This window comes from Callionymus lyra, chromosome 8 (genome assembly GCF_982586985.1).
Source record: "Callionymus lyra chromosome 8, fCalLyr1.hap1.1, whole genome shotgun sequence".
In the NCBI taxonomy this organism is placed as follows: Eukaryota; Metazoa; Chordata; class Actinopteri; order Syngnathiformes; family Callionymidae; genus Callionymus; species Callionymus lyra.
The window spans coordinates 26,311,114-26,329,870 of NC_141825.1; the positions used below are offsets into that span (position 1 = coordinate 26,311,114).

General features: G+C 38.8%; 2 protein-coding genes across 2 annotated transcripts in view; both read right to left on the minus strand.

The window, feature by feature from the left end:
* Nucleotides 1-860: 860 nt before the first annotated feature.
* pdia3 (protein disulfide isomerase family A, member 3) lies at nucleotides 861-9,327 on the minus strand. Its single transcript, XM_087797456.1, has 13 exons — nucleotides 9,016-9,327; nucleotides 7,529-7,607; nucleotides 7,316-7,433; nucleotides 7,028-7,135; nucleotides 5,418-5,547; nucleotides 4,258-4,374; nucleotides 3,370-3,495; nucleotides 3,072-3,254; nucleotides 2,882-2,990; nucleotides 2,090-2,218; nucleotides 1,916-1,995; nucleotides 1,416-1,473; nucleotides 861-1,343 (listed from the first exon to the last, which is right to left on the minus strand). Exons 1-13 carry the CDS (start codon nucleotides 9,147-9,149, stop codon nucleotides 1,236-1,238), a joined length of 1,479 nt encoding a protein of 492 aa, XP_087653582.1. The 5' UTR covers nucleotides 9,150-9,327; the 3' UTR covers nucleotides 861-1,235.
* Nucleotides 9,328-17,178: 7,851 nt separating this feature from the next.
* LOC148074411 (creatine kinase U-type, mitochondrial-like) overlaps nucleotides 17,179-18,757 on the minus strand; it is a 13,501-nt gene continuing 11,922 nt past the window's right edge. Inside the window, exons 8-9 of the mRNA XM_087796914.1 lie at nucleotides 18,588-18,713; nucleotides 17,179-17,625 (exon numbers count right to left, since the gene is read on the minus strand). Of these exons, the coding sequence (XP_087653040.1) occupies nucleotides 17,509-17,625; nucleotides 18,588-18,713 (243 nt within the window). The 3' untranslated portion in view covers nucleotides 17,179-17,508. The remainder of the gene's footprint in view (nucleotides 17,626-18,587; nucleotides 18,714-18,757) is intronic.

The window sequence follows — 18,757 nt, forward strand, 5'->3', positions numbered from 1 at the left end:
ATTTATTTTTACTATTTTCAGAGGCGCATAGTAAAAATAAAATATATTATGAATATGATTTAGTTCTACGATCTCAAAGTGATTTTGATTGATTTGTATTTGTAAATATTGGTGGTTTTTTTCTCAATAGCTTCAAGATGTTTGTATAAAATCAACCAAAGTCACCTTGAGATCAATAAATCATATTTTTGATTTTTATTCATAGTTTGTACTTTGCACAAAACAATTTTTATTAATTTTCTTATGTTATCGTTTGTCAGAGTAAAATTCATTGACGGTCCCTAACAGACTCTTTCAGGTCTTTCGTCCGCTTTATAATATTTATCCAAGTACTTATTTATCATATATATTTTTGCTTGTTTTTCTCCATGTTGCTCTTTTTACGAGCAACAAGTAGCTCAATATCTCAACTGAGTATTTAAAATATAAATATATTTTACTATACCGTACTTTTCCCGCCACAAAATAGATATAAAATACAGCGCGTTGTCGCTTTTTGACGTGGTTTATAAATTAAGATCTAGCGACATCTGCTGGCGATACACGGAACATACAAAGAGTCCTATTTATATTTGTAAAAGAAAACTACGAATGTTTATCGTTACAAAGTTTAAATGTACAAGTTTTATGTGAAGTTTCATGTTGAAAAATCCCATTTAAAGTACATCATAAAGTGAAAAAGGGGTGAAAAATCAGCAGATTATTAAATGAAATACATCTTATAAGAAGCACAATTCTCTACTGCTATACAAGTTATTAAAGCGAAAAACTGGATGAAACCAGTTAAATTAACCAAAGTTGAATGAAAATAGACAACAACACACTAGAAACGACAACAAAAACCGCCGCAGACGAACGAAGACAGTTTAGGTTTCGTGGGAAACTTGATCCCACTTTTTATTCCATTCTTCCAAATGTACAAAATCAAACTCACAGCGAAAGATCCTCCATGTGAACACAAACCAAGCAAAAAGCCGAACAAGAACAGGCGTCAAACCGAAGTGCGTTGGGTTGAGGAGACGCAGACACATATCGTCAGAAACAATACAAAAAAAAATTATTGGCCAAGCCCTTCATCCTCCTCTTCATCCTCCTTTTCATCCTCTTCTTCAGTTCTCCTGCACAACACAGTCACAGCTCCTGGACTTGGCTTGATTTCGTAGTCGTAAAAGTGGAATATAATTTAGTTCTTGGGCACCGTCCGTGTGCCTCTGTGTCGAGCTCCTGCCGAGCCTTTATAGCTCCACCTTCTTCTTCTTCTTCGTGGCTTCTTCCTGCAGGACCAGGGGAGTGGAGGCTTCCTTCTTCAAGTAGGCGATGAAGTCGCTGACCTCACGGCCGCCCTAGGACGAGGCAGACATGACGGGTCAGAACGGAGATGAACAAACAAACCTTCACTCTCGGCTCTCACTCACTTCATATCGTTTTGGGCTCATCTTGCTTCCGGCTGGAGCGAAGTAAATGGTGGGGAAGCTGGAGAATGAAGAGACGTTCGTTATCAGAAACTGTCAAATAATCACTAACTTCATGTTCATTCAAAGAAGTTAAGATCACAAGAGGTGCCACAAAGTTGCAGTTACACTTTATCGACAAAGGGGGAGCCAAAAACAAAGTAAATCTAGCTATAGATAGCTGAATGTTTCATTTCTCTACGGAGACAAATACACAATAAAGCCGGATGAACAGCTTTAGTGATGGGCCACATTAGATACTATGTGCGAGGGGCCCTCAAGCAAAATATGATGGAGTCACTTAAAGACAAAAGCAACAAAAAAAACAATACAATATTTATAAACCTTTCATTCAAGTTTCCAAAATATAACAGCAATAAATATTCACAAAAGGGACAAAGAAAAAGTCGTGTGTGATCCAATCCTTTCACTTCATGATTGTAGTGATGTTCATCTTCACTCACCCGCTGACTTCATAGGGAGCTGGAACGTCGTTTGCCGTGGCGTCCATCTTGGCGATGACCACGTTGGGGCTGTTGGCCAGCTGTTGAACAACGACGAGAAAATAAGTGAGTAAACGCTTCTCCTGAACATCTATGAACGTCTCATCCAGTGAGTCAGCGTTTGAATCCACTCGCCTTCTCGCCGAGCTCGTTGAATTTGGGCTCCAGGCTCTTGCAGTGTCCGCACCACGGAGCGTAGAACTCGATCAGAGCGTCTTTGCTGTCGTCGTTGACGATGGAGTCGAAGTTCTCGGCCACGACCACCTGAGGACCACGATGTTTACAAGGTTTGCTTTTACAACTACTTAAATAATTCAACTGTTTTTTTCACCAAACTATATCAAGATTCAACAGCACTGTCTCCATTTATCTGGCTTTAAAAATCATACTAAAGTACATCTCAGCTGTATTCATATATATAATATATTCAATTAAGTGTATAATCTAAAATAAGATATTTTTTTCTAATTAACAATTCAAATGTAAATATTCACAGCATTTTTAAAATTTCCGTGTCGCTATTAAAACTTCTTCCGCTGCAGAGAAATCCTGGCGAGATCCTTGCAATGACTGAGGACGAGAGGATACAGTCGACTCTCCAGAAACTTTCAAAGCCTATGTTTGGACATATTTTGGCTTTCAACCCTTTAAACTGAACCAAAAGACGGTGAAACTATCACAGGATGTCACTAGAATTCAGTGCCTTTTAAAATTGTACGAACATTCTGCAAGTGTATTCAATTTCATTGCATGATGAGCTGAACACATCGTATTAAATCATATATACAGTACATATATACACACCATCTATCACAATATCGAATCATATCATAAGTGAATCACTGCTTCCCCAGTTATCAGAACAATGTTAAAATCAAAACGTAGCATCGATTGTTGCATCGACACTCGTCAATCACATCTGCTCACCTTGACAGGTCCGTCGTTGCTTTCGGGGATCGGTTCTGACTTCAGGTAGCGCTTCAGTTTGCCCTCAAAGTAGTCCTGCAGGAAGTTCTTCAGAGCCACACCGTCACGACTGGCGACAGAAAACACACCATCATTTATTCCCAAGCGTGTCCATGACCATCAAAACCAGTAAGATTCCACTCTTCCTCACCTGAACTCTTCCTGCATGACGTATTTGTCTCCCTTGACGGTGCGGATGGCCACCAGGGGGAGCTCAGCGCTGTCGGAGACGAGTCCAAACTCCGCGACATCGTTGCTGAAAGCGTTCCTGTTGGCCACGGCGAAGTTCATCTTCTTGCCTTCGTCCAGAAAAGCTTTAGCCACTTTCATCACCCTGCAGAAGAATCGGACGGATACAGGTTACATCATGAAGAAGTGACCCCAGGAACCAGGAGTTTGTGGGTCATTTGTTAGACACAGACACGTTTGTTTAGTTCCTTTTGTTGTACCTGTTCCTCCAGTAGTTGGTGCCTTTGGGGTTGAGCTCATAATCCACATCATAGTAGGCCACCAACAAGTCCTTCCCCTTCATCTGGTCTTTGTTATCCGCCGTCATGTGGGGGCAGATTCCGAAGCTGGAAAGTGACAACAAGAATAATGACAAATATGTCGATAACATTTTAATATCGTAACTAATCCTATACTTTTACCATTTTATAAAATGTTTAGATTGTAACATCTGCTGCACATCGACAACATATGCTATTAGCAACACGTCGATAAAGGAATGATGGCGGTAAAACATGTGGAGTAAAATATGAAAAATAACTAAAAAGACATTATGCAATAAGACAGTTACATGTCCTCAGGGGCCACATGATATACAGCAGCTGTTGTGAGGGGCCATCCAGCCAAAATAAAGCAGTGAAAGGTATAAAGTAATAAAATCAGGCTAAATATAACAATATACGGACTATAAGCCCTTACTTTTTCCCCCACACTTTGAACACTGCGGCATATAGTCCGGAATTTACTGTTATATTGTTTTTGTATTTATACAACTTATTTCTATCTGAAATTAAGGCAGCTTTTGCAAACATTTATATCATCACTTTAACCTTTTTTATTTAAGTCAATAATACTCACAAAAACGACCAAAGTGGGCAGAAAAAGTCTTTAAATATGATGATCGGGTTTTTGTTGACTTTTAAGTAATGCATTTGAAATACAATTGTAAGCCTGTACTTGAACTTTGACTCATTGATATAGTTCAAGGGCCACACTTTACACAGGTCGTCGATGAGGCCTAGTAAAAGCACAGAACTTGTATAAATCTTTTTCAGGTTTAGTTACGACTCACTTTGAGTGACAAGAGGCAGGTTTTCAATTGTACTCACATGTTGTCCTGGATGAATCTCTTGATCTTGTTGCTGGTGTATTTGTCCTCAGAGTACTCGACTGTGCTGTCCTCGAACTTGTTGTGGAGTTTCGTTGGGTGGAACAGGACCACTCCCCTGCAGGACCAGAAGCAAGAGCCAAAGTCAGACACGTCCAAATCGAGGGTCAAATCAGTGCTTTGTGGATGTTTTTAATCACAGTAACCGAGTCCAGATGAAGTGAAAATATACACATTATGACCATCGACGAGAGGAGTGTCAATCACACAAAGGGGCCAAAATACTTGTGTCTAAATGACAAAGAATTAAAAGAAAAATGTAAAACATGTACCGTATTTTCCGGACTATAAGTGGCAGTTTTTTTCATAGTTTGTCCGGGGCTGCGACTTATACTCTGGAGCGACTTATGTGTGAAATTATTAACACATTATTAGCGGTATATCATTTCACATGTTATTTTCACACTAAACCACCAGAGGGCGCTCTAGGCCTGTGTTGATCATTTCCACGTAGAAGAGGAAGCATCTTCTACCTCCGGAGTTAGTTAGTTGTTTAAAAGTGACACGAGGATGAAGAGTTATTTGGAGTTACACGGATGGTTTGGTAAACTTGTTAGTTATTTATGCTATAGTTCTCTGAATAACTCTTCATATGTTATGTTAACATACCAGGTTCTCACTTCATGTAACGTAACGTACAATTATTCTGTTGTTGCCTCTAGTTTTATTTTAAATTGTCTTTCAAGATCACAAAAATGCGACTTATACTCCAGTGCGACTTATATGTTTTTTCCTTCCATATTTGCATTTTATATCTGGAGCGACTTGTACTCCGGAGACACTTCCGGAAAATACGGTACTTTATTTTTGACTTCATTACTTAATTGTAATCTGTGTTTGTCCTTCACAAATTATTTTCCTTCAGCATCAACTTTACTCCTATAATTTGTTTAATAATAATAATAATAATTTGAATTTTCTCATTTTAAGACCGGGATCTGTTCAAGTCACCGCACCAGCAGGAACATTCATCTACTGTACTTGTAACTGTCACACGTTCTTCTCCTAAAGCGACATATGTCGTCATTAAAGGCGTCTTTGTCCTCGACACAGTTGACGCGTCAACATCATGTGAGCCGACGGCAGAAGATCCAGACTCACTCTTCGTCGATGCCCTGGATCTGGAGCAGATCCTTGGAGTTGGTGTGTGCGAAGCGGTAGTTGTCCCTCAAGGCACTGGCAGCTTTCAGGAACTCTGCCTGAGAGGTGCTCTTGTCGTCCGCGAAGAAGCCTTTGGTAGAAAATGATGTCATTAGAGGGCGGAAGGAATGTGAAAATAACAAAATGTTTGTTATGGTAACAAGTGTTTGGTAAATATGAAAATGAAACTAGTGGCTCAATCACGTCAAAATAAATCTTATGTTGTAACAACTTTTAAACACAATAGACAAGCCTTTCCATTGTGCTTATATATTTTTTTCTACCAATAAGGACATTTTTTAATGTAAGGATATGAAAGCTTTACTGTAATCGATCATCTAGATTTAACACACATTTAAAATAATCCCTTGATTAACTGATAATCTTTCATATTTAATCATAATTTCCTCTCTTTAGTAACCACTCGCTCAGCTTCAGGTCAAACCTACACTAAGACACAAAACAATCTGTAGATGATGCAAGTCTGGTTCAACAAGGACAGACGTCTGCATAACTCAACTGATAAAACAGATTCTCTCTAGAAGACATCAACGGCGGTAAAATTCCACAACTACCACGTGAGACGCCATCTTAGAAGACAAGTGTTTATTCTTACTGACCAATCATACATGCACAAATGACTAGAGGCGTTTACCTGAATATTACTACTATACTACTATTAATACTATAAAAGATACGCCATTTCGATTACTGCTTTGCCACGGCCCATGATCATGCAAGTTGTGTCTCTGACTTTTGCATATTTCACTAAACCAGCATTTTCTCTTAAACTCATTCCAGTGTCTGTCCTTCTTTACCACCAGCAGGTATCTATGCCGGGGACGGGTCGGTTCATCGACCCAAACCCTAACATTTTCTTTCTTTTCTTGCTTCCCAATTATATTTTGCCTCTTTGCACAGAACAGTCATGACAAAAAAATCCTTTTTAGGGGGAGTGGGGGGGATAATGTTTGATCAGTCAGACGATCAAACACCGCAACTCGAGTCCATTATTTAACCCCAAAAATAAACTTTCGGAGCACAAGTCTGTCAAATTACAAAGCTGACAGTGTTTGTATAGAGCATTCCAGCGCCACATACAGGCCGTTTTCCAAATGACTCGAGAAGTGTTTTTGAATATCTTTACTTTCACTTTCACTTTATTAACCTGACAAGGTCAGAATGACGCAGTTGTAGCTGTTGGGACTAATCATTTGTCAACAGACACGACAGATAGATCATCCTGGTTCAAATGTCTTGCTTTCACTGTCCAAAATAATTTAACTAGTTCATTAACAATAATTATGAAATCTAGTCATTTCATTTGTATTGGCCGACTTTATGTACAAGTCACTATTTTGTTACATTTCATTCTTCTCGATTTATTTAACTTATAATAATGTTATCTACGTGATTCTACACTGCATCTTAAATACCACAAACAATGTCATTTTAAAATACGGCAAATAAATGTCGACTTGTCCTGATAAAGAGAGGATGTTCGTAAACGACTGGGTCTCAAGATATGAATGAAACATGAAAACAAATCAAAGGACAAATGGAAAACTCACCGATCACGATGGCATCACTGTCTGTGATCAGCTTCTTGAGGTGAGCTTCATCTTTGATCTCCGATGATGCTGGTCCGGCTTGTTTCTTCAGGAAGCTGACGATCCCATCTGAAGGGGTTTAAAACAATGATTCAAGTCTTGGCACATGAAGGACAAATTGAAATTCCAAGTTATTACATGTGCTTTTAAACATTAATAGATTACATTTTAATAACATAATGAAAGCCTATCTTTTCTAGCACAAGTGGATTTTAATACAAAACTAAATAAATCATCGACTGAACACACCTGCGGATCGAGGCCCTTCATAGGGTCCGGACTCGTCGCCGTCTCTGAAGATCTTGAGGGTGGGGTAACCCGTGACGCCATATTTGCTACAAACGTTGCTGTTTGCTGTGCAGTCCACCTAAGGTCACGAGGAGGAGGAGGGAAAACATTTACTCTGCGATGTCACGTCAACATCAGAGCAAAGTGCAGACTCAAGAGTGTTGCGCAACAAACCTTGGCGAGTCCAACGGTCCCTTTAAGTCGAGTGGCTGCGATCTCGTATTCTGGGGCGAGACGTTTACAGTGACCGCACCTGTGGGGGGGAACAAAGAGGTCAGCAAAGAAAGGGGAGAACCCTCATGTTAAACAAGACCTTTGTCAAAGGGCCACATATGGCCCCGGGCCAGAGTACAACTTGTTGAAAACACTTCTGACAGATAACGTTTTTATATTGTATTAACTCTAAATAAAACTTTATGGGGACATTTTCCTTCCTTTTGTGAATATTACTTTCCCCTCGAAATTATTTTAAACATTAAAGTCTATTTTAGAACATTTTCTTTTGCAGTTTCCATTTTAATGAAGGCGTGTGACTATTTTATTGGGCATATTTCAGACTTTTCCCATGTTAATATTTTTTTCTTTTCTCGCTCGTTTCCTTCTTGGTGTTGCGTTTCCATTACATCTCACCTCTGTGCACAGAACAGTGACTACAAAAAATGTGGCCCCTGAGGACATGTAATTGTCTACCTGTGGTTTAGAACCTTTAAGGTAGAAGAGCTTTCCTCCCTCAGCAGGTCAAAGAGTCGCGTGGAAATACTTATATATATATTTATCACCTCGTTTGAATTGAACCGACTCATTATAAAACGTGAAATATTTATTCAAAAATATATAAGGCAGATAGTCCACGCAAGACAGGTTTATAGAAACATAAAGTTGAAAATAAACCTTGAAAATATACTAAATAAAGTGTGGCTATGTGTCAAGAAAGACATGTATATATCATGTATATTAGTGCATGTATATAAGACATGTATATATCAATGTCTGTGTGTATATGCGAGTGTGTAAGTATATCAGTGACATTAGAAGATTGTAATTGTTCAATTATTGAACAACATAAAAACAAATGTTCTACATTCAATATCTAGAAGACTTTTAATAGTAAACATTAAAACGTTTTAAAAGAAAAGTAAAAGTATAAAAATTCTATATACATCTATATAGATATATATATCTATATATACGTCCATATGAATTATGCATGTATACAGCGGTCGTTTTTATTTTTCTTTACGTCTTTTATCTTCCATATCCTGTTAAAAACGTATCATTCGCACTGATCTTCACACCTTCGTTACCTTGGCTGGACTCCAGGAGTCTGTCCACCAATCACGGGCCGACACAAAAACTTCAGCGGCCAATCAGGACGTTACAACGAAAAATGAACCCGTCACTTACTTCCGGGTTGGCGTTACGCGTTAAGAAAGCGACGTTTAAACTTTTCTGCCGCCATTAAACCACGTTAAATAGATGTGATTTAAATCAATAAAATGATTATTATTGTGTGATGGTAGTGCACGTTAGCTCGACCACACTGAGCAGAGAGTTCGCGAGCAAGTGAAGTGTTTTCTCCAGACATTCGTGCACAAATGGCCGCCGGACTGAGGCTCCAAGTGAGCGTCCAGGAGCCACGAATGGCGTCTAAAACAACTCACCATGGCGCGTAGAACTCCACCAGGATGATGTCGTGATCCCCGATCTTGCTTTCGAAGTCGTCGTCCGTGAACTCGATCACGTCGCTCGCCCGGGAGAGCCCGGCGAGAGCCACCAGAGCCAGCAGCCGCAACATGACTCGCTACTGAAAACAAAAACTCCTCGTCGAGTGAGAACCGTCGCTTCCTTCGAGGACCAGCAGCTCGAGTGTCCGTGCAAAGCTCTCGGTCTTCGGCGGGTCTGGAGCCAGAGGACGCGGCGCCTGCAGCTCGTCGGGAGATTGAATCGAAAGAGATGATGGTGGCGGCGATTTTTTTTTTTTTTTTTAGAGGAAGGAAGTGGATCTGCTTCTTACTTGTGTGTGGCAGCGTGTGATTGGACGAGGAGCCACGTCGTTCTTTGATAACGGCCAATAAGACGAGGGGATAATTGGCGTCATTAGGGCCAAGAACCAATCAGATCACAGCTATCGCTTTCACACGCTTTTCCGCTACGACCACTTTATGGTTTAGTTTTTCAGGTTGTTTTACACTTTTTACAGTTATTTTAAATTGTTCTATTTTAATGTTAAATCACATTATTTAACACGAGTAATAATTGTGAAGCCTGGACGTTTTTTAATGAAGATGATCTGAACCTGCGGAGACATACAAGCCTGTTTATCAGGTTCTTATTTGTTGTTTATTCACTTTAAACCGGGTGCGGTTCGAGATGATCCAGGCGGACTTAGTTCCGTCTTGAGGTTTAAACATGTTAAACAAAACAATTACATTTTCCAGATATAACACATATATTTCAAATAAATATATGCACTTTGTACTTTGTATACATATTTTGTATAAATACTTTGTATTTGTACTTTGATCTATGTTCTTTATCTTGAGACTTAGATTGTATCATCTTCTCTTTATTTCTCTTTGTTCTTGTTCTTATTTTGATTTATTTTTTATGAATAATTGCTGTATTTTCTGTGGCTATTGGAAAAAACAATTTCTCAATACAGTTTTACCTTATATATATATATATATATATATATATATATATATATTGTGAATGTGTTCCAGGTCCTAAGAGCAGAGACCTCGTTATCAATAAATGTTTTCTTGGAAATCAAGTCAAATAAAGCCTAATAAAAAAAAAGACGCATTTGTTTCACTTTTGATCTTAAGGAAAACCGGAAGTCACTCCGGAGTGAAAACTCAAAACAGTGACTTCCGTGACAAAGGTTCCGCTCCCCTTTATTTAAATATTTAAAATATAACTATTCATCTATATTTAAACAAAAATAATATACACTGATGTAATTTTCAATAATAACATGGAATACATTCATCTCTACTTTCTTATTTTAAATACTTAAATACTATAGCTATAGTTCCTGCTGTGAGGCTCTTCACACTATCATTTAAATGGCATCAACTGTGTTTAAGTTTGATGTGTTATTTATCCTAATGGAAGTGACGATGTAGTTAGTTATGTTTAGGTCCTTTATTAAAGAAAGAAGAGCTTCATGTCACTACAGAGTCAATCCATGTGACAGTGATTCCATATATTAATGGATTTTTAATACATTTTAATTTGCTTTTTTTAACATATTGTATCTTGTCTGTTATCATTTTTTTCCTCTTAATGATATGTGTCATATATAAAATAATCGCGTTCATTTTAGCTCTTATGTAAAGCACCTTATTACAAGTGTATGTCTGAAATGAAAGTAAATAAGTAATTTAAATTTATAGAGTATGTGTCCTCATATAAATCTGCTATACTGCAACATATTAATATCCTGAAAGATTGCTTTATGTACATTACTATACTCTTTTATTGCTGGCAAATATTCATCATTTAACAGTAAACAAAGTATCAAATGATGAATATGATTTGGGGGCAACAGAGTCAAACAGCAACTTTAATAGTATCTAAATGTAAACAATTAAGTACAATAGCGACCGCAGCTCTGCTCAAAATAAATACATGAACTCTACTGTCTTGGACACTGTCTTGTAGTTTCTTGTTGTTCGTTAAATATGGAAGTAGATCAGTGCCATCAGAATATTGATGGTTGAATTTAATATTATCAGAATATTGAAATGTTTTTGCTAATATTATCAGAATATTGATGGTTGAATTTAATATTATCAGAATATTGAAATGTTTTTGCTAATATTATCAGAATATTGATGGTTGAATTTAATATTATCAGAATATTGAAATGTTTTTTCTAATATTATCAGAATATTGATGGTTGAATTTAATATTATCAGAATATTGAAATGTTAAATTTAATATTATCAGAATATTGAATGATTGAATTTGATATTATCAGAATATATTTAAATGTTAAATTTAATGTCAGAATGAAGAGTGGAGTAAAAGTATCATGATGTTTTGTTCTATGTTATGTTAATCTTTGTATCCTTTGTATGTCTTGTCATTTTTATTTGATCTATGTTCTTTATCTTTAGACTTAGATTGTATCATCTTGTTCTTCCTCTTTATTTCTCTTTGTTCTTATTTTATTTTGATTTATTTTTTATGAAAATTGCTGTATTTGCTCCGGATAATTTGGAAAAAAAACAATTTCCCGAAGGAGACCTCCTGAGGATCAATAAAGTTCTACCTACCTAGAATATTGATGAATTTAATATTTTAAATATTGAAAGGTTGAATGTAATATTTTAATAATTGAAAGGTTGAATATAATTTAAATTATTCAATACTTTAAAATTCGAAACCTTTTAAATTAAATATTTTTGAATTCGAAGCCTTTTAAATACAATTTAAAAAAATAAGAAGCCCGTTAAATGAAACAAACTCTTCCACAAAAACATCTCTTTCCATCGCGACCTGGTTGCTACGCTACGCATGCTAACGCTTGTTTACGTCACGCATGTGTTTTCTTCTTCCTTAGTTGCGAGCGCGTCACAGCGCCACACAGAGGCCAGTTACGTGAACTACATCATTAAACCTTCAAACCTCGGTAGTTGTTTTTTTTAACCGTATTTTCCTTCGACTATTGTGAAGCATATTTAACTATTGTTAGCTAATATTATCACTGATACGGGTTAGTGAGTTAAACTCTTATAGCTAATAACCTCGTTTCTGACCCCTGCTGGTCATTTGACGCACAGCAGTCCCACAACTGAGAGATAAATGGATTGATGGGATATTTTTGTTAGTTCGTTAGACATTAAAATTACACGTATTTTTGGAAAAACAACACATTTCTCAATTGCATCTCCACCAAAAGTATTCATTTTAAAATAATTTATTGAACATGTGTCATGAATAAAAACGCCTCACGCATTAACAATATATGTATATATATATATAAATAAATCCCTCCATCCAAAGATCTTAGTTACTCTCGTTCAACCACGTGACGAGCTCAGCACCGAACATCTGACATGAAACCGATCCGTTACCCACAAAGTCTCTTCCTTCCCCCCTCATCCGCAGAAGATGTTGCCATGGCAACCTGTGTTCTCTGCAGCAATTTCTGGGATGAGGAGGTGCAGAGGATTTCTGTGGTCGCTCTGGAGGATGATCTCGATTCTCCTGGAGTCAAACGGGTTCCTCAGACACAACCAGGTCCCATCGTGTTCTGCATAGAAACCAGGAACACTTTGAAGGTCCAGAACAATCATTAAATAAATATTCATTCAAACAGTTTTTTTTAATTCTACAGTTGGAAATCTTAATGGAAATTAAGAATCAAGCCTAAATCAGACGTCAAATACTGACTTCACGTCTGATCCTCACACACACACTTCTTCACACACAAACCTTCTTCTTACATCTACATGTTCTGGTCGGTCAATCATCGCAGGAGCCAAGGCCTCAGGCAAGTTCTCACCACAATTTGATATTATTTACATTCTCTTCTTGGTAGTTAGAGAGTCTTTCTGTGTCTCAAATCACATACTTATGTACTCAAAGTTAGTATTTTTAGTGCATAAGTGCGTCTCAATTCTTAGTATGTAAATGTAGTGCTCCATACACACTAAATTGTCACTAAAACACACAAAACTGAGTATGGATCGATGGACACTTTCTACACTAAACGACTCCATCTTAGTGACGTTGTAAACAGAAGTTACGTCATATATATATATATATATATATATATATATATTAATATACTTACAGGTGTATTTTCAGCAGCAGTAGAAGGATGACACGTCTTCGCTGCTGATACCAGCTTAAATATCTCGCGAATATTTCGTTTCTCATATTTTTTCTTTATTTCTTTTTCCGAACTTACAAAACGTGCTGCCGGCAGGTGGCGATAGTGTTCCTACAGCTGGTTGAAATCATCGTTAAATAGTAGTAGAAGAAGAAGCTGTCGCGTCATTTCCTGTTAGTGTGTAGCAGCAGAGATTGATTGATTTGAGACATACTATCTGTGGAGGATTAGTTACTAGTTAGTACGTACACTATCCTGATGCATACTAACTTCTAGTATACTAAGAGAAGTATGTGATTTGAGACATACTATCTGGAGGATTAGTTACTAGTTAGTACCTACACTATCCTGATGCATACTAACTTCTAGTATACTAAGAGAAGTATGTGATTTGAGACATACTATCTGTGGAGAATTAGTTACTAGTTAGTACGTACACTATCCTGATGCATACTAACTTCTAGTATACTAAGAGAAGTATGTGATTTGAGACATACTATCTGTGGAGAATTAGTTACTAGTTAGTATGTACACTATCCTGATGCATACTAACTTCTAGTATACTAAGAGAAGTATGTGATTTGAGACACAGCATAATAGATAAAGCAAAACTGTGTTTTTATAAATTCCATCTTTGTCAGGACTTGAGGCAGGAAACCAGAACGATGAGTAAACTAAAGTTAATTATGTACTTACTAAAGTATTGGCAAACTAAGCAGGCGAACAGGCACCAAACATTTGCCAGAACTGAATACTTGACTCAAGCAAAGACATGGCGAAGGGAGGGTTTTTTTAAACACACAACAATCCAGGTGTGATCTGGTGAGACGAAGACACAGGTGACACAAATCAGGACGATCGGCTCAGGAGCACGAGAGGAAGTCAACAAGACGAGGATCAGGACTTCAATAAGTTCACTTCAGTTTATTTAAAAGGACAATGTTCCATTAAATAGATGCTGCACCAGATTTAGCACAAGATGCTACTTTCCATCTGTAGTCCTCGACAAAGATGCAGACAGTTTATATAATACACAACATACAAATAAAGCAAAAACACAATAATATACAAAAATACAGTACAATCTAATAATGTCAATGATGGCCAAATACCTGTTTAGTACTATTAGTGCGAGAAACAAATAAGAACAGGAAGTGAGACGGAAGGGAATATAAATGACAGAGCATGACAATCTTAGCAAGTCGACAACAGTGTTAGCCATAGACGTCTATACATAGACGGATATAAATATACGTATATACATAGACATATATACATATACACATCGACGTATATACATAGACATATAGATGTTTTTGTCACGAAAACATGACTAAGACAACAAGACAGGCCAGAAAGCAAAACAGAGCAAAATACATGAGGAGCACACAAACCATTAAAACAAGAGGGGGAGACGGAGTTAGTTCCTTTGGAGTTATACAGTTCTATCAGCTTAGGGTCAAGGATGTCACGGCCTGGAACCCACGACCTCTCCTCCGGGACATAACCCTCCCAGTCAACAAGAAACTGAAAACGCGTCTGGAATCGATTATTTTCTTTACACTGTACACAGTTTCACCCTCAATAACACGAGGAGGAGGAGGGGGCCTGGAAGCCGGAACCAGAGGGGAGGTCTTGGCCGGTTTTAACTTTGATACATGAAATGTAGGATGGATGTGCATGGTCTTGAGTATACGTAAGCGTACAGCAACAGGGTTTACAATCTTTACTAGGGTAAAAGGACAAATGTAGCGGGGTGACAGTTTGCGACACGGTCGATTGAGGTGAATGTCCTAGGTGCACAACCACACATGGCCTCTCTCTTTGTAGGGAGGAGTCTCCGAGCGCCAGTGGTCGGCTGCAGCCTAAAAGGCGGAGACAGAGATCTGGAGCTTCAGGCGTGCTTTGGCCAAGTTGTCCCGACAACGCTGGACCAGAGCCGCTGCCGATGGAACCTGGACCTCCCCTTCCAGGTCCGGGAAGAGTGGGGGCTGATAGCCATAGGCACACTCAAACGGACTATGTCCGTTCAAGGCGCAGGTCAAGGAGTTATGGGCGTACTCCACCCAGGGCAGGTCCGAGGCCCAGGCGGAGGGGGAATAGGAAACCAGGCAGCGCAGTGAGGTCTCAAGGTCCTGGTTTATCCGTTCGGTCTGCCCATTGCTCTGGGGGTGGTACCCCGAGGACAGGCTGGGGCGAGCACCGATGAGGCGACAGAGAGGAGAAGAAATCTGGGACGATGTCCCTTGGGAGGCCGTTTAGGCGGAAAACGTGGTTCAGGACCGCTTCAGCAGTCTCTCTGGCGTCGGGAAGCTTGGGTAGGGGAACGAAGTGCGCCATCTTCGAGAAGCGGTCGACCATGGTGAAGACAGTGGTCATGCCCTCGGACAGCGAAATTCTCTCAGGACATAATTAACAAGGCTTTGAAACACGGCGGGGGCGTTCGTGAGACCAAAAGGCATTACCAAATACTTGTAGTGGCCAGAGTGTGTGTTAAATGCGGTCTTCCATTCATCCCCTTAGCGGATTCTATGGTGGTATGCATTACTTAGGTCCAACTTGGTAAAAACCATTAGTGGTAAGGGGTAACGATTCTTAACCGTAATATAATTTAGTGAGCGATAATCAGTGCATGGGCGCAGGGAGCCATCCTTGTAACCAACAAAAAAAAGCCAGCCCCTGCTGGGGATGAGGAGGGGCGGATTAACCCTGTGGCCAGAGATTCCGAGATGTAACGGTTCATGGCCTCAGTTGACTCACCGGTGGAGGCTGGACTCACCGAAGCGGAAGCTGGACTCACCGAAGCGGGAGCTGGACTCACCGAAGCGGGAGCTAGTGCTGCGGTCCCGGCGGCGGCCGTCAAGAACTGGAGTTGGTCGGCCATCGCCGACATCTGGTGTCCCAGACTCTGGAGACAGACTCTGGAGCATGGAGCCGTGCCGCCATGGTTTCAATGCCTAGCTGCAGCGTTGCTAGGGTGGAAGAGTTCCTCGCTCCCTGCTCCTGGTGTGTACGCGGAGCGTCGGGAAGAGGACTCTCTGCTGGGTTCATCGTGGTCTTGTTGTTCTGTCACGATGGGGAAAGGAGAAACCCAGGCGCTGAGGTAATTGCTGAAACTTGGTTTTATTCGTTGGGGAATGCAGAGGCGTAGTCATACAGTCCAGGAAACGGCAACAAAAGGCAAAAACACGGGCTCAGTAAAGTCGGCATCAAAGGGCAGAAACAGATCGAAAAACCACAAAAGGCAGGAATGGAGTCTTGGTCGGGACAAGGTAAGGAGACAGGGTAGGAAGCAGGTATACTCAACGGCAGGACTCTGGTTACTGGAAAACGGTGACGACAAGACAAGGACGTGACAGGGAGTGGAGGCTTAAGAACACAGGGGAGCAATCAGCAGCAGCTGGGGTCGGGACTAACGAGACAAGGCTGGAACAATCACTGCTCAGACAGGGGGGAAGTAAGACTAGCACAGACACAGAAGGGTGCGGATTTCACAATAAAACCGGAAACACCAGGAGGAATAAGTAGACTCGTGACCGTTTTGAATTAAATGTGTGCATTCGATCTAAGAAGGTATAAAGTGTCCGTTATGTGAAGGTACAGATGAAACAAGACTGAGGTGTGAATGAAAGGTTCATAAGAATATGGATGCGAGTCTGTTGTTCCTACTGCTGTCAGGCTCCACAGACACTGCACTTAATAAACATGTGTACCAAACAGAAAATAGTTTTTTAAATATTTATAACTTTTAACTTTAGTATTTATAGTATTTCTCTTCTAATGTGTTCATTTTTGTCTGATGTTATTATTAATTATAATGAATAAAGGAATCTTATCTTGTCATAATTTAATGTGAACGTTTAAAAAAACAGCATGTTCTTGGTGATTTTGAAGTAGAAGTAGAAATGTTAGCAGGGAGCGAGAGCCTCATGACCCAAGTTTTTCTGAGCGCAGAGAAAAGTGACAAAACAGTGGAAACTTTATTGTTAAATAGATCTTTATTAAAGACAATGACGTTCTATCGCGATCAATGGATCGAAGCTAATTTAACTGCATTCATTCCAGTAAATAGTCAACAGAGAACAGACAGATCGAAAGGAGGGATGGAGGGCAAGAGGTACTTGCAGTGCAAGACTGACTCGATGTCTCGTGGAGATCTCGGTTTCAACAGAGCAGGAGTCAGAAGGTTATATTGGCTGCATCCCATAATAATTCAGAGATTAATTTGTAGAAAACATGAAGGTAGTCACAGCGGAGGACGACGATAAATGTCAGGAGTTATTATACGTTGACGACACATCTCGGCTGTTTACTTGAACTGCTTCACAGGTGGAGGAGGAACCTTGATGTCTTGACCTCTTTCCAGCTTCTTCTCACACTCGATCAAGTAGTTCACGCCATCAACTACCGTCTGAACCAGTTGAACCTGAAATGAACAGTTTCACTCATTACTTCCAAGAGGCAAAGATTCAGGTCACAAACATTCTTTTTATTAAGAAAGTAAGTTAGTAAGTTAGTAAGTAAGTTAGTAAAGTAGTAAGTAAGTAAGTAAGTAAGTAAGTAATTAAGTAGGTAAGTAACTAAGTAGGTAAGTAAGTAAATAAGTAAGTAAGTAACTAAGTAAATTAGTAATTAAGTAAGTAAGTAAGTAACTATTTAACTAAGTAAGTAAATAAGTAACTGAGTAAGTAAGTTACTAAGTAAGTAAGTAAGTAATTAACTAAGTAAGTAAGTAATTAAGTAACTATTTAACTAAGTAAGTAAATAAGTAAGTAAGTAAGTAGGTAAATTAGTAAGTAAGTAAGTAAGTAAATAAGTAAGTAAGTTACTAAGTAAGTAAGTAAGTAACTAAGTAGGTAAGTAAGTAAGTAAGTAAGTAAGTAAGTAATTAACTAAGTAAGTAAGTATTTAACCAAGTAAGTAAGTAAGTACGTATTTAACTAAGTAAGTAAGTAAGTAAGTAAGCAAGTATGTAAGTTTGTCAGTAAGTAAGCAAGTAAGTAAGTATTTAACTAAGTAAGTAAGTAAGTAAGTATTTAACTAAGTAAGTAAGTAAGTAAGCAAGTATGTAAGTTTGTCAGTAAGTAAGCAAGTAAGTAAGTATTTAACTAAGTAAGTAAGTAAGTAAGTATTTAACTAAGTAAGTAAGTAAGTAAGCAAGTATGTAAGTTTGTCAGTAAGTAAGCAAGAAAGTAAGTATTTAACTAAGTAAGTATGCAAGTATGTCAGTAAGTAAAGGTTATTAATAAAGATGTTTCCAGACCAGGGTCACAGAGCTCTTTAACAATATAAAACAAAAGTTAAAATATATACTTTGAAAGATGGAGACACATAAGTGAAGCACAAATACGAACGTCTTAAGATAAAGAAGTTTTCAGACTGAAATACCTCAGACAGTCCGAGTCGGTCCAGGTTAGAAATGTCAAAGACGCCTCCCACTGCAGCCGTGTCCACGCCGCCTGTGCCTCGCTTCTGCAGGCGCAGGTTCTCCAGGATCTTGGAGAAGCGAGAATCCTTGATGGAAACAAAGGGAACTCAACCTCTGACCTGATGTTTCA